Genomic DNA, 22259 nt, shown 5'->3' with positions numbered 1-22259 from the left:
TGCCTTTTATTTACAATATAGCAAAAGAGTGTTCCAAGGATAAACAACTCTGGTACATTTCCGCTTTATGTTCATTAATCCACTTCCTGTTTATGTCTCACTCAGTCAATCCAAGTTGCGACAGATTGTGACTAACGCGTGTCCAAGTCTTCAAAGTCTAAAGTTGAGTCGCAACGGTCGCATTATATCTCCTGTTTGTTGCTTGAAACAACTAACCAAGGAATATTTTGTGTGAAAGAGAATGGATTATCATAAGTAAGGAAACGAAGTTTAAAGAGATTGTAAGATAAGATTTGTTGGTCTCTTCTAGATTCTAGATCTAGAAATCTAGAATATAGAGTCTAGATCTAGAAATCTAGAAGAGAATCTAGAATCTAGATTTCTAGGAATCTAGTCTACCTACTAGATCTACTACTGTACTCTAGATCTAGATTCTAGATCTAATATCTAGTGCAAGGGTGAATTTATAGATCTAGATCTAGATCTAGAAGGAAGAGGCTAGCCGTACTTAATGACGACTAGACTACTATTTCTAGATCTAGTCTAGTAGGCTAGCCGTACTTCCGTAGACAGTAGACAGCAGGGCAGGGCTAGATCTAGCTGTGCCGTGCCGTAGGCCTACCATACATATTTTTAACATGATGGCTAGATTCTAGATCTAGATTATAGAGTCTAGATCTAGAAATCTAGACTGACCAACATAAAAGAAAATAATAGGCCTACAGAATTGTAATCAGTAAACTGAAAAAAAAACCGAAGTGTATACAGACCCGGTAACCGGGAACAAAGTCACGAAGTATAGATCTAGACCCCTGATTTCGGAAAGTTTCAGCGCCCAGACCCGGTAGTGTGTGTGTGTGAGTGAGTGAGTGAAGGAGAGAGCAGAGGGAAGTGCTAGCAAAATGTTTGACACAGTTGGCAGGAGGGAACGAGAGAAAGATAGAGTGGGAATTACGAGGGGAGAAAGAAAGACAGAGACAAACAAAGAAAAAGAGAATGTGAGCGATACACAGAGACAGAGGAGAGAGAGAGAGAGGGGGGGTGGTGACTGCTCGATTTAAATTATGACAGTTCTTTTCTTCAAATTGTGATTCCTCCAAGGAAGTGGCTACTATTCTCATCCGGGGTGAGAATAGAAAAACGATCTACCAGTCTCACCCCGGGTGAGACTTGCCTCCGTAGGCTATTCTCACCCGGTGCGAAACAAGACCTCCTTTTCCTCATTTTAGAATACTATCTATCGGTGTGGATGATCAAATTGATGAAAGCCAAGAAAAAATTACGTTATAGCACAAAAGTAAGCTAATTAAACTAATTTGATCGTCTTCAAAGATGCTATGGCTATTTCACTGTTCGAATCGAGCCGAACTATGCGGGTCGCCATCTTGTTTTGCCCGGAAGTTCTCGCAAGATCTACTCCTCCCCTCTCTCTCTCTCTCTCTCTCTCTCTGTCTCTTTCTGAATACTGTCTATCGGTGTGGACGATCAAATTGACCAAAACAAAGTTAAAAAATGATGTTAAAACACAAAAGTAAATTAATTTGGTTGTCTACAAAGATGCTACAGCTATTTAACTTTTCGCATCGAGCCGAACTACGCAGGTCGCCATTTTGTTTTGACCGGAAGTTCTTGCGCTACTCCTCTCTCTCTCTCTTTCTCTCTCTCCACTGCCCACAGACAAAATTGTACGCTTTTAGTAGGCTACAGTTGTAATGGAACGTTTGTTCACGCAACAGAATTCTACAATTTTTCTGTTATCACAGTGTAGAATTCTGTGGTTTAGGGTGAACGCAAAATTTGTTGGCCTAGATCTAGGCTATAACGGTGAACGCGCACCGGGTAAGAATAGCCAAAAGACTCGCCTGCACTATTCTCATCCCGGGTGAGAATAGAGGTGGCCTTCCTCCAACTCCAAAAGGGGGGAAAAACGATCGTTCATCGAAAAGACATCCGCAATCTTCATTTAGATTTAGATCTAGATCTAGATTCTAGGTCTCTAGATTCTAGATCTAGATATAGGCTAGCCTCGAAACTAGATCAATGATTTATATCTGTCGGTCTAGATCTAGACCTAGGCCATAGATCTAGAAGAACCTAGTTTTACCCTGAGCCAAGAGGGCGCTGGAACTTTCCAAAATCACAAAAGAGTTCCCCTACCGGGTCTGTATACTTTGTGACTTTGTTCCCGGTTACCGGGTCTGTATACACTCCCCCCAAAAAAATAGGCCTACTGAATTGCACATATATGAATTTTTCAAAGTGACTATTTCTCCGAACGTTCGGGAAAATAAAGACTTTAAAGTTGAACTCTATTTCTCCGAAGGGTTTCCGATCTAGAGATTTTTGGGGTTATCTATATGTGCTCATTTCTTAACGATGTGTAAGCGTGCGCATATAAGCAAGTAGATGTTTGTGTTTGGCGTACATGTGTGTGCGTGTAATGTGTGTGCTAGTGTGTGTCAGTGTGTATGAGTGTGTGTGTGTTTGTGTGTCCCGTGTATGAATATTGTTCGTGTATGCATTAATGTAAGGGAGTGTATACAGATCTGGTAGGGGAACTCTTTTGTGATTTTGGAAAGTTTCAGCGCCCTCTACCCTCTTGGCTCAGTGTAGACCCAGATTCTAGATCTAGGTTCTTCTACTTCTAGATCTATGGTCTAGATCTAGACAGACAGACTTAAATCATTGCTCTAGTTTCAAGGTTAGCCTAGATCTAGATCTAAATGAAGATTGTGGATGTCTTTTCGATGAACGATTGTTTTTTCTCCGTTTTTGGAGTTGGGAGGAATCACAGTTTGAAGAAAAGAGCAATGTCATAATTTCAATCGAGCAGTCACCCTCTCTATCTCACTCACTCACACACACACACACACACACTACTACGGGGTCTGGGCGCTGAAACTTTCCGACATCACAAAAGAGTTCCCCTACCGGGTCTGTATACACTTCGTTAATGTAAAGCGCCTAGAGCTGTGTTTACATGGGGGTGGGTGCTATAAAAATGGGCCTCGATAAAAATGATCTTAATTAATATTATTTTATACAAGATTTAGGCGTCATCCTTTCATTCTGCCATTCTGCGAGGACTGAGAAGCACTTTTTGCATCAAATTCAATTTCTAGAGCTGTAGAGATTTTTAAATGTCTGAATATATTTAGATACTTCAGTTGTGGTTGGGGCAACGTTCCCGGACTATACTGCATTTGAAAATACCATCAAAAGGTACTGCGAGAAAACAAGACTGCTCGACCTTGGCAATAACCTATTTTGCATAAATTAGAAAAGGGCCGGCACTATTTCTCTGAACGTTCGGGAAAATAAAGCTGGGCACTACTATCTATTTCTCCGAACACTGAAATCACATCCTTTCCCGCAAATTTCGGATATAGATCTATATCTTTAATTATATTATAGGCCTACCAAAGATTGTTGGTACACAATATAAGGTTCAATCGGTCCAAAAGATGTCCTCAGTAAATATTTATAGAAATGCTACAGTTCCAAACAGTTTTTCGCAACATATAGATCTATATGACATGTTGCCTATGAAGGGTGCTTCTCTCTAAAAACTTAATGTGTTGTGTTCACTCGTGTGCTGTCTTGATCTAGATCTATGGAAGGTTTTTGATAACGACACATAGAGCTAGCATCTCTTTGTTTCGCGACCAATCAATTGTGGCTCAATTTTTTGGAAATTTTTGGTCCCCGAATCGGGGAATAAAAGTCAAAAAAAAAAAAAGAAACCGCACCTCTTTACTTTTGAAAGAAAGTTCACTTAGCTTCACTTCGTCTGTTTCTCACTTGTTGTCACCACGTTGATTTGTTGTAAATGTTACATAGTTATATACGATTCGTATTGCTGTTCCTCTTTTATTTTTCCCTCTTTGTTGTGTTTTAGTTTGTTGGTGTGTAATTTTTTTCTCTTGCTATAATTGTTCTGATGTGTTGTTTTTCTATAATTGTTTTTTTTTGTTGGGGAAAGGGGGGGATGTTGTAAAGTGATAATGTCTTTTAATTTGATGTTCCTACCTTCATTAGATTCTTTAAAAATATATAGATTTAAATAAGTTATATTAGAGCGTTCCACAAAAACCGATTACATGTACTGACACTGGCAGGCCCCTTGTGTGTGATTCCATAATTTACACGTAATATCCTCTGTACTATTTTTTTAATTACGCAGATTTAGGGTTAAAACAGCCAATCTTCTTCGGACAGGTGGTCACACGCCCTATTTGTTAATTTTTGTGGTTGTTTATGGGCTGTTCTAATTTTGATTTCTTTCTGTTGTGAAACCTTTCTTTTTCACGTTTTTGAAAATTGACATAGATCTTGACCCAAAAATTTGCTCCTTCCCAGACCTCGCAGAATGGCAAGATGAAAGTAGGCGCCGAACTCTCGCAAATAGGCAAAAAATCACGAGACCGGAAGCCAGAATCCGTTCAGAGAAATAAAGATCGGCACTATTTCTCCGAACGTTCGGAGAAATTATCGCTTCGTTAGAAAAATCTAGTCACCCAGCAAAAACTAAAATCCTTCATTAAAAAAAAAAATCCTCGGCACCCCCCCCCCACCCGTTCACACCTTACAGACACACTCACACTCACACGGGCCAGTCCATTCGTCTATTATCAACGAATCTCGAGAACGGAAACCGTTTGGAGAAATAGAGTTCAAGTTTATTTTCCCGAACGTTCGGAGAAATAGAGCTGGCCTAAATTTTTAGTTTGCGGTAGATTCTACCTGAGGAGAAACCAGGTGCCTTAATGTGAGTGCATGCATTTTAAACCTGAATAATTACTGAGACCTGTTTTCTAATGTTAATAGGGCCTAAGATAAGTACGGCTAGACTGGCTGGCTAGCCGTATAGACTTCTTGGCTTTCACTTGAGTATGGCTAGACGGCTAGGCTAGCCGTACTTATTATTGATGGCTGAATTGTAAATGAAATTTTTAGTTTGCACTGCCTAAAATGTTTGTATTTCAGACAAAACCGAAAGGTGCCTTACTGACTTACTGACTTAGTTCAGACTTGCATGTATTTTAAACCTGAATAATTACTAGATCTAGATCTTCTAATGAGACCTGTGTTTCAGTCGACAGGTAGACTCTCAGGCTCGCCGTACTTCCCTAGCCACTTCGTTTATATAGAAACCCTCCCGTCTCATATAGTAGGGTATTATTTTGTAGCTTTTTATGGGCTTTTAGGGCCCTGAACACGATTTTGTCATTGAAAAACGTCTCAAATGGTTAGTTTAGATGTTACGTGTCACGGCACATTATTTCAGGGTGCGCCCCCCACCCTGAACCCCGTACCCACCCTATTACTATTACACTACAGCTAATACTATTTCGTGCGGCACGGGTTTTATCTATTCGGACTTGGGTCCGAAAAAAATGTTTGGTAAATTTATAGAAACCCTCCCGTCTCATTCGGTCAAAATTTGGCAGAAAATAGGTAGATCTAGAATCTAGATCTCTATGTCAACTTTAAAGCTTTAAATATATCTCCATCTCTTATCTGCCTGGCCCGAGAGGTAAACCGAAACTTGCTACAGGAAGCCCTGTGATTGGATGCCCACAGGAATGTACTGTTTCAGCTTGCATATTATATATTTGAGGCCCTGACTCACTGAGCCTGACTGGGTGTGAAGAAAGTGACACCAGATTTATTTTCATGTTCTGTGATATTTTTTTTGCTTTCTCATGGATTCGGGCAGTATTTTGACATTCGGTCATTTTCAATTATTTATCACATTTGTTTCTTTGCAAGCTTAATAACATGATTCTTAATGCTTGTTATCAACATTTGGACACAATGATAGTGTACATCTAAATAAAGTGGTTTTCACCATATAATATTGGTGACGTCAATTGCCACCGAGTAACGGTAACGCAGCAGTGGCAATTGACACTGGTGTGTCAGGTCTGAAAACAACGCTTCATCTTTAGCTTTCTATTCATTTTGTGTTACGAACTCATGACAAAATTTATAAGTTAGATGATCTAAACCCTCTCATTAGATCTAGTTGATAAAAGTCATAACGAGTAGTTTTGCACACATTCCTGGGTTCGAAGGGAAGTAGTATAGGTCAATTTCTGAATGTTTTGTACTCAAATTCTTCTTTTTACCTACACAATGGTATTCAAAACTATCTATAAACTTTTTTTTTTTTTTTTACTTATGCACCCGTCTCATGTTCACGTTTTCTGTACTTCTTTTCTAGTAATATTTTACATGCTAAACGCGATATGGTCTTCATTTTTGCCGCAAATCAATGTTTGAAAATAGTAAATTTAACAATTATTATATGCCCTTGACCTAAAAAGAATCTGGGGGTTTTCAGGGGGGCATGCCTCCCTGCATTTCACAATGGTTTGATGTTTTGGCAATTAGGATTGATATTTACTTGAAAACAATTGATTTGCAAGGGTTTTAGTGGCCATACGTGTGTTCTACAGCAAAAATTATGACAGTTTAGCCCTCAGATCAATGCATCTATGTGTGGGTGCCTAAAAGTAAAAATTTACCCTTATTTTTATCAGGTAATCATTTTGCATAAATGCAAGTTCATGAAAGATTTTGTGTACAGTAAAATGGAAGTCTTGTTTCTCTCCTTTCGAGCTCCTCACATCTATGTGGGTCAATTTGTTCTCTAATTTCATTGGACCAACATCTAGAGCTACCAACTTCGACTTGGCGTGTTTTGAATGAGACGTAGGCTAGCCTACGCTTCGGTGTAAAACTAACACTGGCTATTCTAGAAATAGGCCACAAACGCTCTCAAACTCTAACAGAAATATGCTTATTATATCGGGGAACATAAATCCCGGGGACAGGGGTTAGGGAGACACACACACACACACACAGTGACAATGAGAAAGAGGGGGACAGAGAGGCATTCGTAAGCGGAAGTTCGCGAACGCAGCATGGAGCATACATGACATAGGCTAGATCTACTCACCAATGCAAAAGAGCTCCAATTTACTCGGCGATTGACGCTGGCGTCAACTGTCTGGCGTCAACTGTCACCACGTCACGTGGCGGCAATTGACACTACCTATGATATTATAGATCTAGCTATCTGACCCACTCTACTACACTGGTATCTGACTGTACTACAGACTCTCCTACGCTGATTAGACATTATGAGTAGTTGAGCCATTCAATTTCGAATAATCTTTTTAGACACTCTTGTTGTTACAAATGATCTGGGGTTCGAATGGGGATAATATTGGTCAATTTCCAAATGTTTCGCTCTCAAATTGTTCTTTTGTCAAAAAATGCAGATGTACATCTTTCTTCTCTTATGGCTTGACTATTGCTACATGCACAGATTTAAGATATCTCTTGGTGAAAGACATGATATTCATAGTCTGTTTTAATGCAAATTTTGGAGAGATCTGTCAAGCCGTTTTTAAACAAACAGTCATTTATTCGTAAGTCAAGTATGTAACTTAAATTTGACAAATTGGGTACTCTACAAACCCTTGTCTAGAACAAAAACTAAGGCACAGAAATCAACCATTCTTACGCAGAATAAATCTTAAGACAGTACATCAGGTAATGGTTTACTGTGTGGGATGGGGAAGAAGTTATGTCATTTCAAACGTAGACAAAACTACAAATTTCTTAATTGACACCAACAAAGTCGTTTCAGGGCTCATTAACCCCATGGCCATGAGCCGGGGAGCTCCAGTGGGCTGCTGAGTCACGCTATCTAAAACTAACAGAATCGGGTGAAAAATGACGCTGTGGGCCGTGCTGTGTAAGGGAGAATGACGAATGTCGAATAACTGCTTGTGCAACCTAAGTGATTCAAATTTTAAACAACTTTATGGACACCTTAACCCCTATCTGGTGAATTATAGCTTAAAAGAATGAAACATAAATGAGTATAAAGTGAATATGTTTTTTTGCCCCTCATGAAAAATTTGCCTCGCTACCTGTGCTGGACCATTTGTCGTTTTCCCTTACAACAGCAGAGTGGATCTGGGGTCTGGGCCTGTTAAGAAATGAGCGGTCAAAAAGAACACCTATCAGAGCCATGGGTGCCTTAAACTTTAAAACGCAGTAAAGATTAAAACTAGGCTGACAATAAATGTACTACTGTGACAATAACAAGAGACAGGTTTAACGATATAAATATGACTGAAGAAATGTAATGTACTGAATGAATGTACTGTTCAAGACAGTCTAATCCTTCAATTGTGAGCAACTGGAAAGCCAAATTGGCTACCGTAAGATTCCTTTGCCCCCTGTGGGCAATTTTGTGAAATCGCCGGCTTATAGCACAGTGTTCACACGCAGAGTTGCTTATCGTGACAGTGGATGGGGATAGCAAAATTGCGAGCCAGTGTTGATAGAACAGAGGTGAAGGAAAGAGTCCTTGTGGGCAATAAGTGAACCCCTATCTTTTTTGGGGGGTACCTTAAAGTACCTTAAGATTGGATTTACTTGAAACTGAATGAAGTCTTTTAGATCAGCAATAAATCTCTTGTCCGCTGTCCAGCCGACAAAATGTGACGGGCTCCACCGGTCTTGCCCCGTTAACGAACGGCCTTTGGATGCAGTCATGTAGTTTGCTGTGCCGCAGTATCAACGCTTATGCAGGATAATTGTTATTTTGTATGCTCTGAAGTGTTCTGTGAATATTACCACATGACCTTGTTTCTTTTATCTTTTGTCAGGAAGAGACGCAAGAAACTGAAGTCCTGTCAAGATAACATGTGAAGTAAGGAGTTTGGCGAAAGTTGTATCTTACAGTTTTTATCAGTCTTTGCATACCACCCTTTAGGCATCATGCGTAAGAATATGGATCATGATGTAAACTGAGAGGGCTACATCCAAATTATCTAGCCATGGCTGAATCTGTGAATAAGGAGGTAAAGGAACCCAGCTCTATGGAGGACAGCAGTGCTGGGTATGAGACGTCCGAAGGGGAATGTCTGGAAGAAGAAACCAGCGACGTCTATGCTCAGCTGGCTCACAAAGAACGTGACCTGATCTTGGCTGCTGAATTGGGGAAGGCTCTGCTGGACTCAAATCAAGAGCTGCAGACTCGCTATGATCAGATGGTTGAGGATTTCTCTCGAAAGATAGAGGTGAGCTTTTCAGATTCAGAACTTTAACGGGTCTAATACACAATGGCAATGCATCATAGATAGATTAGCAATATTGTAATGCTAATGACTGGAATTTCCTAGTGGACATTTTCTCGATTTTATGTTAACTTTTAATTGTGTGTTAGAGGTACTACTACCCAGTAGTTGTCATTTCAAAGTTGACAATAAGAAATAAAGTTTGATGAGGAATTTGTATCGGCCGCTTGTTTCTGTCAGCTAATGATTAATGTAAAGTTGATCAAAGCAAACTGTTCACTTTTGGTATATTCATACCTCTCTTCAATTAATCTCCAGTATTTGTGGTTGTAAATTTTATTTTTTTATTTAAAAAAAAAAATTTGTGGGTCTCGTTTTAACAGATTTTACAGCAAGAGAAGTATGACCTTCATCTGGAGCTTGAGAAGGCAGGTACCCAACACCAGAACACTGTGAAAGACTTGCAAGATGACGTGGCCTCATTGCGGAAACAACTTCGCAACTCTGATCAGATTGAGTCGAGTGAAAGAGAAAGGTCAAGGTCACTGCGTGAAGCTCAACAGAATACGGATTACCTGATGGAGCAGATGCGCCAGGTCTCGGCCAAAGAGGAAGAGCTTCAGAAAGAACTGAGTAGGCAGAAAGAGCAGAATGAGACAAGTGTGGCCACAATACAGGATCAGATTGACCATATTGCTATGTTGAGAGAGCAGGTGAGGTTCCTTTAATTTTTCCAAAGAATAAACGTGTGTAGTTTAATTGAGCTACTTAACTCATTCTCTGCCCATTTTTATACCAGCTCTCACCGATTTTCTCTGTGCCTCCAATCGTGAATGATAGGTGTGTATGTTCGGGAAGGATTTTCATAAGTGAAATGAAATAATGTAGGTAGTGTCATACATATTTTGAAAGGTAATAAAACGTAGCATTGAAATGCTTTTAAAAATATTTGATTAGGCAAAGGACGTAATTGATACTTGTTGGAGAACGTCCATCACATTAGAGCTAATAAAAAGACAGACTAAATTTCCGACTTTGAATATAAATAATAAAATTTGTATTTCAAAAAAAGATTCCTACATTCATAAAATGAATGTTACATTCAATTACAATTCCCTGCATGTTCATGCAAAAGGGTATGGAATTGTGCAATTCTAGGAGATTTTATGGTCAATTTTGTAACATCACTGTGACAATACCAAAAGTTGTAATGAATCAGAAATTGCCTGAGTTGCACTTGCTTGTCCAAGTTTAGATTTAGACAGAGATCTAGGTCATTATCCTCTGATTTTCACTTCTCTTGGCTTTCTAATTTCCTTTTCATTTCCAAGCATATTCACTTACTTCCCTATCTCCATCTATCCTCTTTGCTTTCACTATAGATTTAGACCTACGAATTATGTCTTTCACGCTTTTCACTCTCGATTCAATCATCTGCCGAATCAGAATCTAAAGCTAAGGATTCTAAGACAATATTATCTTTGTCCCCAAGTTTACTAAAGAAAAATTCCCTAGTCTGTTTGACAAGTTATATGCCTAGAGGGTTGTTTACTACCAGGCCAAGAAAACATAACTAGAACTAGAAATGGGTGTGATCATCTTTCGTGTTTTGCTTTCACAAACACACCACACAAAATACTTCAACAATTTCAATTTCCACCCACTGCCGTAGTTATAGACACTATATTTCGTTGCAGGAAGTTTCTACTTTTGAGATTTTGTTTATATCAAAACTAAAAAATATGGATCAAGTATTTACAAACTAAATAAAGTTTGGGTATAGCCTGTGCCGATGTATCAGTAATGGGCGAAAATGGTGCTGTCGCGCTGCTGATATATTGGTAATGGGCAGAGAAAGAGTTACGGGTGAAAAGACTGTAAGATGTTTTATAGTCACATTTTGTTTAGTCTCTTTCACGCCAGTTTGTTTTTGGAGTTTAAGAAGGTAGTGGGAAGTTGTATTAAATATGGAAACTAGTACTGCCAACCCTTTATTTATAGTATGGATTTGTAAAAAGAAGTCACATAGTTAATATTATTTTTCTTTATTACAGTGTTGGTTTGTCTAAAGGTTTTTCTTGTTACCTGTAGATTTCCAGCAGTGCAAAGTGGGTTGAACTAAAGTTGGGATTATTATAATCTATTGTATTGTTGTATCACAGAAGTATTATATGTTTCAAAGACCACGTTGATGACTTGATTTAGCTTTTGTCGCTCATTGGTGGACGATGCTTCCTTTTTTTCTTTTGTCCGTCAAAGGTGGAGTATCTCAGTGAAAAGCTGAGGGAGGCAAATCAAAAAATGATTGACATGGAAGGAGAACGAGACTCACTGACAAACGCTCTGGAGGCAGCGCATGAGAAGTTACAGGCTTTAGAACTAGAGTTGGCTTCACGGGATGAGCAGGTTAGTCCTCGGGGGTCTTTTATCCTATGTGTGTGGATGGAGGGGGGGGGGGGGGCTGCAGTGTCAGATTCGCAGTTTGATAAATCGCAGTCATAGAGTTTGTATGTAAGGTTATATTTTCCAAAGTTTGTAAAATTTACTGCCTTTCTTTTTGACTCAGACCATTTTATTTTTCTCCCTTTATAATGTTGTTTATGTTAAGTTGTTGTGTCAGGAAGCATACTTCAAAGTATGACTACAATTTTTGCTCAGTTGTGTTAATATTTTTACATAGTCTATACAGTCCATGCCGGCTTTAAGCACGTTCATCAGGAGAAAGCGTAAGCGTGCTTAATGCCGAAACGTGCTGGAGTGCGAAGTAGACATAATCAAGAGATTTTCGGGTAGAAAATTTCCTGTGCTATTTCCCTTTGTTTGTTAGTAGGCCTTGGCTATAGCGGTCCCACAAAAGTGTGCACTGTTATTTTTACCCGCCATGGTACATTTGTAGTTTTTGTTTGCTTGTTTGTTTTTGTTGTGGTCGAATCGGAAATGAAAACTTAATTTAGACGACCAGAGCTTTCATCCCACCTCGCGCGTAATACACAATCTGGATTAATGGATAGCGAGGGTCAAAGGTGAAATCGCAGCCAGCCTCCCTTTCTTATTTACCCGACTGTCTTTGTATTTTTTCAATTTAAAAAAAATTTTTTTTGTCTTTGTGTAGCTTTGCCCTAGGCGAGATCCTATGTCCGCTCGTGTGGCTGTGTGCATCTCTCTGCCTTCCTTTCCGTCAGTGTGTGTATGTGTGTGTGTGTCTCCTCACTTGCGTTCTTCGTGTTTCTCTTAACTCTCTCCAGGGTTCCCGCAGCCTCCTTGAATTCAAGGAGTCCTTGAAATTTGCTTGAATTTGCATTCAAGGAAAAATCTCCTTGAAAACTCCTTGAATTTGCATTCAAGGAAAAATCTCCTTGAAAACTCCTTGAATTTTGACAGACCGGACCGGAAAAGGTGTACTGGGTAACTGCCAGGCCTCGGGATTCCCTGGAATTACCCAGGAATTTGAAAAAAATCGCCGAGACCCAGAATGCAACGGGAATTTGAAGAAATAGGTAAATTGCCGCGTGAAAGACCCGGGAAAATACATAAACGTTCTCGAATATTGAAAACCAAATCCGATGATGTCCTTGAGTTCATTTTTGCCAGTCGCGATTGTGATATAATATTTATTCGGCCTTTCCCGGCCTGAGAGTATGTTACACGCGCACGCGCGGTTATGGCGGCAACAGGTGGAAGTGTACGTGCGATACTGAAGCTTGATCGGGAAAATCAAGATCTACTTTCGCTTTCGTTACCACCCAGAAATTTGACGGTGGGGCCTATCTAGTAGTCTGATAGTGCCACATTTGTTCTGCATTACAAACGCTGTGTCGCCATGAAAATAAATCGTTTGTCCTGTGCTGTCACTTGTGAAAAGAAAAAGAAAGTTATATAAGCTTCTTGTCGGGCTCGCCATCATCACGGTCATTGAACCTGTGCGTTTTCGTTACATCGTGAGTATCGGCGATGGTTGAGGTCACCAAAGTTCATGCAAAGTCTGAGCGCTGCGAAGTATAGGACTCCGGAAGGGGGGATTATTGATTTTTTTTTAAAGACGAACAGGGGGTTGGGGGGGGAGTTAAAGGCAACACCAGTTGACAAAAACTAAACTTGGAAGCAGATTTTACTTTTCAGAATTTTGATTACTACTGTCTAGAGCTCTCTGCAAAGGGCGCGTTGGTGCTAACCTTGTAAGCCGTGTGTTTGTAACTAAAGGGTTCCCGTTTCATTGGGTAGGTGATAGTAAATTATATGTATTGTATATATATTCTATATTTTAGCTTTCTGTTCAAGATTCGCAGATTTTCAGTGTCACTGCATCTTGCCCTCCCACAGTTCTTACACCTCTCACACTGAATAGGTCTACTTGAGCCATTCATTTTATTACTCTATTTTGAGTTAGAGACTGGTTCTTGACAGTGTATTTTCTGGTTGTAGGCATTTTCTCAGGCTCAAAGCAAGATTCATTTTTATATAGTAAATATAGGCGAATATGATGAGGGGAAAATATAAATAAGTTAAGAACAGACTGAAATACCTGAGTCTCAGTGTCCCAGTGCCACACTGACATCATGTTGTTGACTGGATATAATGTACCTACATGCGTGCGTGCGCACGTGTGTGTGTGTGTATATATTATATATAATATATAATGAAGCATGCACTGTCGTTGTTATGTAACATGCCCCTGGAGAATGGATGAGCCCCCCCAACCCCCTGGAAAATTGAGAAACCAGGTTGGCAGTCACCCTGGGAACAGTGTTTGTAAGAAAATTGAAACTATGATATGGTTCCTTTCGGACAAATGTAGGCTTTCGTCATGAATTTCTTGACCAAATCTCCTTGAATTTTAAAAATTTTCCTTGAAATCTCCTTGAATTTGGTGGGAAGTTCATAGCAGGAACCCTGTCACTCCACTGCCTTGATGTAGACTGTTCGAAGTACGATGGGTCATCATGAAAGTATTGACTGTCTTGTAAATGAAGCGTGCCAGAAGCCGAGTTACCGTGCTTAAAAGCGTGTAATTTATATAGCAAAAATTCGGTAACAGCCGTTTAGCGTGCTTGAGTCCGAAACGTGCTTTATGCCGGCGTGCTTAAAGCCGGCTCGGACTGTTATTGTTTTTCAGCTTTTGTTTGAGGTGGTACTTTTGAGGGAGTTACAGTAAATAATATAAAAATTGCTGAAGAGTGGGCTTCTATTGTATTTTTTCTTTCTTAAAGGAACAGTTTTTTTAAACATATTTAATTGCTGGGGTTTTTTTCATGTAAAATGTCAATTGCTGTGGGGGAGTTTTTAAATTTCATTTTAATAGAAGGTTGTTCTTATGGTCTTTTTCTGTTTCTTGTTTGTCTTGCTCTGAATTTTCAAGTAAGTCAATGAAGGAGAATTACTGTTATCTGTTCTTATGTTTCAGATTCTAAAGCAAAACCATGAGGTGGAAGAACTTCAAGAATCAAATTCGGAACTTCAAGAACAATTGCGGCGAAGAAATCAAATTCAGTACCACTACTCACCATATCCAAACATTGCTTTCACCCAAGGTCATGGGAATGTAAGAAGCTTTGACAGACCAGCTGCCCAAGCAAACCATAATGATCTCAGCAAAAATCAGAGGAACAGCCAGAATGTTCCATCTCTAATCTCTCAGAATCTCCCCCCAGAACCAGCCACATTCCATGGTGGTCATCAAAAGACCAAAGGATCACCAGAGGATATAGAGTGCAGTAATACTTCCCCCCCGTCTGATCCATCTGCCGAAAATTCAAATGTTGACCAGAGAATGAATGAAAAGTCTTTGCTGGCGGAGTTCAATGATTCCTGCCCCGAGCTTGGGAATGATGAAAGTCCTCCTTTGCTGTCACATCTTTCGATAGCCACAGAATCCTCATTGCCTCTTCGCCATCGCAGAAATATTAGCGACGGCAGCATATCGTCCATGACGGAAGGGTCTCGCAAGCGGCACCATCAGAATATCGGAGGAGATAGTGATGATGAAGATGTAAACAGAGCAGGAGATAAGACTGGACCCAGCAGTGGCTGCAAGCAAACTCTTTACTCTAAATCTATCACAAAGCATCAAATGCCACAGAAAATGGTGTCGGAAAAGTCTCGTGTCATTCTCAGCTCTTACTCAGAAAATAACAGTGAAGTTTGTCAGCCAGCAGTAAAGAAAGAGAAGGACCAAACTCTGTCATCTGTGGCTATTTCTCAGGAAGAAAATCTGTGCAAGGCCCTCATAGCCAGTGAGGAAGCTGCCACTGTGTTAGTTGTTGGTCCGCCTCTATCATCTGGGCCTACATTTCAGGTGAAAGACGTCATCCAACGCAGTTTATCTCTTCCGACAGACGAATTCTCCGAGCCTGATGGGGAGTGTGGAATGATTACAAGCCCCGATTCAAACGAGAAGTCGTTACTCTCTGAACTGTCCTCTCACATTCTCGACTCAGGCTCATACAGTTCGTGTCCACCAGAACAGTCTCTGTTTTCTGAGCTTTCCTCTCAACTGATGGAAGACAAAAATGGCGGGAGCTGCTCGGACTCGTCATCCACGTGCATGATGGGAGTGTTTGACTTCTCCTCCGGACAGGAGGGCCATGACAATGAGCAAGGATCAGAAGATCTGTTTACTGATTCTCACTCAGGAAGACCTACCAGACATGAGATGGATGTGAGTTTTTGGGACCAGGTTTTTATTCCTCATGTAGAAATATTTTGCTTTTAAGTTCTAAAGTTTTCTTTAACCCTATCCGTATGTTGTGTTTTACTATTGTATCCATACGACGTGGGGAACCCTGTGCCACCACTTTCCAAAGGGAAATTTACTTGTTAATCTGTTCCATACGCCTTGCATAGCAGTCAGTCAAAATGATTTTTTTATAGAAATACTGAAAGTTTGAGAAAGATCTTCACCCTAGAAGTATTCTAAAAAGTGAAGAATACAACCGCGGGGGTACAAAATTACCCCAGGGTATACGGATAGGGTTAACAAAGTACAGTCAAACCTGCCCTGACGGCCACCTGTACAAACGGCCACTTTCCTATTCCCCCTTGTGTTTTTTCTATATAATTTAACAGTGTAAAACGGGCACCTGTCCAACATGGCCGCAGCCACCATATTTTAACACACAACCCCTATCACACTAAGCAATAACACCTGTCTTATATGGCCACCTTAGTGACTCCATTACGTTTTGTCATAAATTGTGCATTGGCCCCTGGCGTTGTGGGCGAGCCGTCATAATTCAATCACCTGTTGTTGTTGTTAGGTAGTCCCTCCAACCGATCGTGTTGCGTAGCCCCCCCCCCCCCCCCCCTCTGTTGACCAATAGCTACCTATTTTCAGCAGCTAGTGAGGTAAGTGTGTGATCCCTCAAAACCCGTAAGCCCCCGCCCAGAACTCATACACAAATCGTAAGTGAGATGAGTGGTTTTCCCAGTCTGTAACAAAGTAACAAAGAACATCAACATGAACTTGTGACACAAGCGTCGCTCGTTCTCCGAGTGGTGGCGACCCATGTGTTTGTTTTAACATGGCACTCGGTCTTCCTAGTCTGACACACTTCATTTTATTGTCACCCTTGTGCAAAATCAGCAACGAAGTAAAAATTACAAACAAAATACAAACCAACTACAACAACAAAAACAACAACAATGCGGCTACTTTCGATTGGGACCTCAGATGGGAATGGTTTGTTTTCTTCATCTTGATCAGTCCTGCCTAAGACGGCCACCTGTCTTATACGGCCACTTTTCTCCTTGACAATGGGTGGCCGTCTTACACAGGTTTGACTGTATGTTTGTCCATGGAAATTTTCATTAAAAAAATGTTTCACTTCTGCTTATCAGTTCATCAAATAGGACTCTTTTTCTTTCATAGAAAGTCCAGTCTTTTTTGCCATTCAGTTGTTCAATATATGACTTATATGATAATTACTTGGCGGAAGCTCTGGCGGAAGCTCTGATGTGGTTTGCTCCTTCTTTCCCATCAAACATCTATCATCCTGATCCCTCCTTCTTTTTTTATGTTTGTTTCTCTCTTATAACACCTCTAATCTTCAGCATTTGTATGTCCTTAATGCGTTGCCTTGAATTCTTACTAAAACTTTTAGAAAATATCTACTTGATCGGGTATGTTGCTGCTGCTTGTTGTTCTCTTTGGGCTTGCTGGTTTTGTCACTCTTTTACATATCGCTGCCTTCTCCTCTTGATAAGACTGACTATCCCACAAAATATCTTGAAAAAGTTTTATTTGAAGAATTGATATGAAATTATCTATTTTATATGTTGTTGTCTCTGTTGGTATGAAACGTCGGGGGACAGTAGAAGTCTGAGTCTGTTTCAGCCCTTACATTTTTTGCTAAAAGTTTTTAAGACTTTCCATTCTGTCCTCTTTGAGATGAATAGTAGGTCAAAGTTCATGTCTCTCGAATAGCTCTCATTGTGTTGAAATAGTTACTTGTTCTGAGCTTTTTGTCAGGATGGTTAAAAGAGGAGATTAAGAAAGCTGCAAAGCCGTAACTCTGAATTTTCCTCTCCCCCCGACACACGCACACACACACAGGTCTGGCATAACACGACCTGCGTGGCAGCGGACTTGTTGGATGAAGATGACTTTGAGTGTGACGACGATGACTTTCTCGTTGGGAACTTGGCCGGGACCACCTTGTCTATCGGTGATAGCGGACACCGTGAGTTTTGTTTTGTTGTTTGTTTTTTGGGGTTTTTGGTTGTTTTGGGGTTGTTGTTTTTTTTGGGGGGGGGGGTATTTTACCTGCAGATTTTTGTGTGATTTTTTCTCCTGTCCATGTATCTTTCATTCTCTCATTCTTTGGCCATGTAGCCTCCATTTCTTGACGTCTGTTATCATAATCTGTTCCAGCATGACATTTATAATTTCAAATCTTCATTTATCTCCAAAAACTTTCTGGTCTAACTATAGCCATTCCCACCACTGATCTTCTGTGCTATCTATTATTTTTAAAGATTCTTCTGGTGTAGAATGAAACTATTGTCTTGATCTTGGATGCCAGATCACCAGATTTTGCTGGCAAACCCGGAATTTTTGATGGTCCGAACAAGCTTTGCTGGAATCTCGCAGGCATTGATTGATTGCTATTTTTGTGCCGCAAAAATTATTTTTGGCCTTCTTTTTATCATTTTGGCCTCTCGAGGCCAATCTGGCACTGACGTGACCAGAAGCTGAACTCCCACTTCTTGTTTCCGGTCTGGCTTCCGGTGGTTTTGTTTACACAACAAAAGTGATAGTGTCGATGTGAATCTCACCGTCGCAGAGAACTTAATAGTGATAGGACACTTTGGCATGTGTTTATTATGTATAGTTGAAGTTGGTGTATTTCATCCTTCCTGTGAAGCATTCTTATCTTACAACATCCCACCTCTCTCATTATACTGCACATCACCTGAAGAAATTTGTGGTGAGTAGCTTATATTCCCCCCTTTTTTTTGTCTTTTATTTTATTCCCTGATTTGTTAAAAAAGTATTTATTGACCTTTTCTCCCCTCCCTTATTAGTTCAGAAGCACAACAAATTAATTTGTTTGTCTCTGTTAAACATTCTTTTTTTAAAGGGATGGTTTTAGGAGGCGGGGGGCATGTTATAAGTTTGCAGGAATATAAGAATTCAGGGAGTCGGTTTTCAGGAATCGGGCTGTCCAAACACTGGCATCCATGGTCTAGATCTTTGGCCCCTATCTGTGTAGATAACATCCTGTTTGAGAAAAAAACCTATAGTAGGTCTTTTTGTACAATAATAATTCATTAGTATAGCCCATATCTAAAAGACCCTAGAACACTCTGGAATAATTCTCAACTGCCCGGGAAGTATCGTACAGTGCAAGCAACCAATTAAGCTCTCAAACACAAACAAGCTGACAAGATTTTTCCCTGTCTTTAGCTGCTGATCCACCAAAGCAGAAATGGCCAGATTTTTTAATTTTTTTTGTCGGAAGGAGCCAATTCAGTCTATTCATTTTAGGCATGTGTGAACAGGTCAAAGGTTAAGTAATGCAAGGTGGGAATATTTTTCTTTTTTAATGAGTATAATTGGTAATATGCGTTTACACCTTTGATTTATGCGAAGACTGCTAATTTTAAGTCGTTGGTTACGACTGTGACATTAAATTTTTCATTGATACTTAAACAAATGACAGATGACTTTTTGCTGGCTGGTTTCTAGTTTGGTGGACACACTGGCTGTAGTGGGCTACTCATTCCCACTAGTGAAGTGACGAAAATTCATGTAAAGTACCTTTACCAAGGACACAACATTAGGCTGAGCTGAGCCTTGAAGCCCAAAATGCAAACAACTGCATACATGTATTTGAAATGAAACAGCCAAAGATTTAGTGGATTCATTAAAAAGTGTAGCTTCTAGTCGCAACTGAATGTCATTTGAGAGGGGCGTAGAATTATTCTTACTCTTGAATTTTTTTTACTTTCTTCTCTTCTCCAAAGGTACCTTACATTATCAGTACCATTGCTATGGTGTGGAGGAGGCCGAGACTGACAGTCGAACCGATGCTTTGTATCGGGATGATGCGTCTTCCAAGTGGAAAGCAATGAGACAACCTGGGGCCAGGGACTCACAGGTAATGATGGCGGTTCTTGTGTGATCTGTTTCTTTTTCTTCTTGTTCGTGGGTTTTTTCGGAATCTATTCATGGCAAAACGTGTATATTATCATATTGTCTCTCATTAGACTACAACTCAGTGATGGACCGTGACATAGCAATGCCAATTAAAATTTAATTTTTAGCTTTATCCGTTTCTTAATTTAATACCTTAAGAAAGGGTTTTCAATTCTAAGAATTATACTTTTTGAATTTTAAGAATCGGTTCATAAATAAAAAAGTTTTGGTGTTGTAAAGGTCGGCAAAATATGGATGACCCACATATAGGAAAATACTCCTAAAAGTGGACCACACAGTAGCAGATGCTGTAAGGAAATCAACGATATCTCAGTAGTTAATTTGAGTGATAGAGAGAAACTTGGCTACCCCATGTGTTTTTGGGTGGAGAAATCATTTCTGCAGTCAGATTTACTAACCATTTCATGGTTATTTTGTTATAATTAAAATTTTGGTGTCCTAATTTCGATTTGGCGAAAAAGGGGTGTCAGGATGAGAGCATTTTATTTATAGCATTGTTTCCCTACATGGGATCTTTAAGAATATGTTGGCAGCGTGATTTAATAATGGCAAAGCTTTTTTTGATGACTTTAGACCATGCCAACCATAAAATATAATTTAATTCAGTCTAGCATGCCATTCAATTAAAATTCCTTTTTTCCCCGTTGAGGTGTGAACACCGCACTGAAGCCTGATTGGCATTGCTACGTGACGTCGTGTTCTTGTTAACCAGATGATAAAGTCCAAGCAATTTGCCAAAGAAAGATGGAATTTTGAAGGAAAAAAAAAACTTACAAAAAAATTAGGTACCAAAGAAAGTGGAGACCTTATCTCAGATTTCACTGCTCCATCATTTAACACATTACACCCTAACTCAAACTCACCCGGGTTCGCCTGCGCCGACCTAGCGTCTTTAGAAACAAAGTCTCGCCTTGACGATTTGCATTTTATTGCAAAAAGTTTCTTCTTTTGTTGATACCGAAACGAAAATTTTCAGGCCAGTAGTTTTAGTATTAGAGTCGATCGAAGTGCGATCACGTTACCGACAATTTAAAGGTGTCTCAACTTGTTGAAAAGTAACACAATTGAATTCGTAAAAGGAAATAATGATGGATTATATCAAAAACAAGCATATGACAAATCGGATGACTCAGATTTTGATGAAAATGTTGTAGCAAGAGTTTGGGGCGATTCGGATTGATCAGTTGTAGAAAATCTAGAATTTAGATCTAGGGCGCGACCACGAGGGTGAGAGTGAGGGTCGGACACCCCGACTGAACATTTCGTACAGTTTGTGCATACATTAAAGTTAAATCTATATTTTTCTGAAACTACATTCATTTTTCTTTTGAACTTTTGTTTTTTCAGGATTTAAACAAATTTGTTTAGTATTTTTAAAATGTGTTTTTTAAACGCTTGTATTCACGGGGGGTGGGTTCCTTCCTTTTGCTTAGGATCTAGGAATGGACTTCTCATCCAGGCTCTTAGGGTGTAATGTGTTAAAAGTTGTGGATTTTTTTGCAGTTAGATTTAAGGGTTTTTCCAGTATTTAGTAACAATAAAACAATTGATCTGAAGTAGAATTCAGATAATTTGGACTTGAAGCTGTTATGTGTATTATTTATAGACTGTGAATACTGTTAACCTCATTTTTTAAAAGGCCGTAGGTAGTAGAACATTCTAGAACGTAAGAGTTCAGTTGTTGTTGTTTTTTTGTCTTTTCTTTGTTAAGAGCTGAATTATTTTTCCTGCTTTGTAGACTTGATGTTGACTTGTCTTTTCTGGGAGTGGTCCCTCGAGTTTGACAATGTTGCTGTCTCAGAGGAGCACCCTTAGCTTGGCTTGTCACTGTTCTGATTTTTGCCTATAGATGTGTTGAGAAAGGCTGAAGAGTGCCACTTGTTCTTGTTTTTTTCTCTGCACGAATTGACTGTCATTGTGTCGCTCTTTACTCTATCCTAAAACTTAAAAGAGACATGACTCCTGTCATCTTTCTTGGTTTATCATGTATTTGTTTCTACCCTCTTTCTTATTTGTACCATATTTCAGCAGGAGAAAATTTCCCTGGCCTGTGTTCAGTTACGGGAACTGGTACAGAAGGTGCAGGGCCATCCAGCTCCATCACCACAGCCTGCTGCTGCTACTAAGGGCCCTGAGGCCGTGACCCCTGACGACCTTCTTGACCTCATCGAACAGATGAGACTCTGCATTGACCGAATGCCCGTCATGCAGGTAAAGGAATTTGTATATTTTCCTGTCACCTGTCTGTTCAAGTTCTCGGTGCAAGATTTTTTTGTTCCACCTTTGCCGCTTTCATTGTTCCTTTTCCCAATAAGAACAAGATTTTCAAGGTTTTTATTGACAGTTCAGTTCAAGAAACCTGTGTACCACATTTTTCTAAAATTAAATTTCTTTGCGTTCCCTTAACCGCAGATCTTTCTCTGTCACAGGTCTTTTCAATGTGAGGATCAGATTGTAAATGAGTTATTTACAGACGATCCTCACATCGAAAATATATGTGACAG

The 22259-nt window shown here is 39.8% G+C and overlaps 1 protein-coding gene across 3 annotated transcripts in view; it reads left to right on the top strand.

Moving 5' to 3' along the window:
• Positions 1-94: 94 nt before the first annotated feature.
• The window catches only part of LOC101853126, a 33933-nt gene continuing 11768 nt past the window's right edge, over positions 95-22259 (top strand). For 2 of the 3 annotated variants that reach the window (XR_004859188.1, XM_005109268.3), the window contains exons 1-8: positions 95-255; positions 8691-9104; positions 9485-9814; positions 11361-11507; positions 14503-15756; positions 17650-17776; positions 19563-19696; positions 21784-21966. Coding sequence is in view for 2 of the 3 variants with exons in the window: in XM_005109268.3 (XP_005109325.1) it covers positions 8862-9104; positions 9485-9814; positions 11361-11507; positions 14503-15756; positions 17650-17776; positions 19563-19696; positions 21784-21966 (2418 nt within the window). In the remaining variant the exon portion in view is untranslated. The remainder of the gene's footprint in view (positions 256-8690; positions 9105-9484; positions 9815-11360; positions 11508-14502; positions 15757-17649; positions 17777-19562; positions 19697-21783; positions 21967-22259) is intronic. The other variant, XM_005109269.3, reaches the window with a different exon arrangement.

This window comes from Aplysia californica, unplaced genomic scaffold, assembly GCF_000002075.1.
Source record: "Aplysia californica isolate F4 #8 unplaced genomic scaffold, AplCal3.0 scaffold00761, whole genome shotgun sequence".
NCBI lineage: Eukaryota > Metazoa > Mollusca > Gastropoda > Aplysiida > Aplysiidae > Aplysia > Aplysia californica.
Note: the sequence above shows the minus strand (reverse complement) of the source record. Positions and strands in the feature narration are given on the sequence as shown.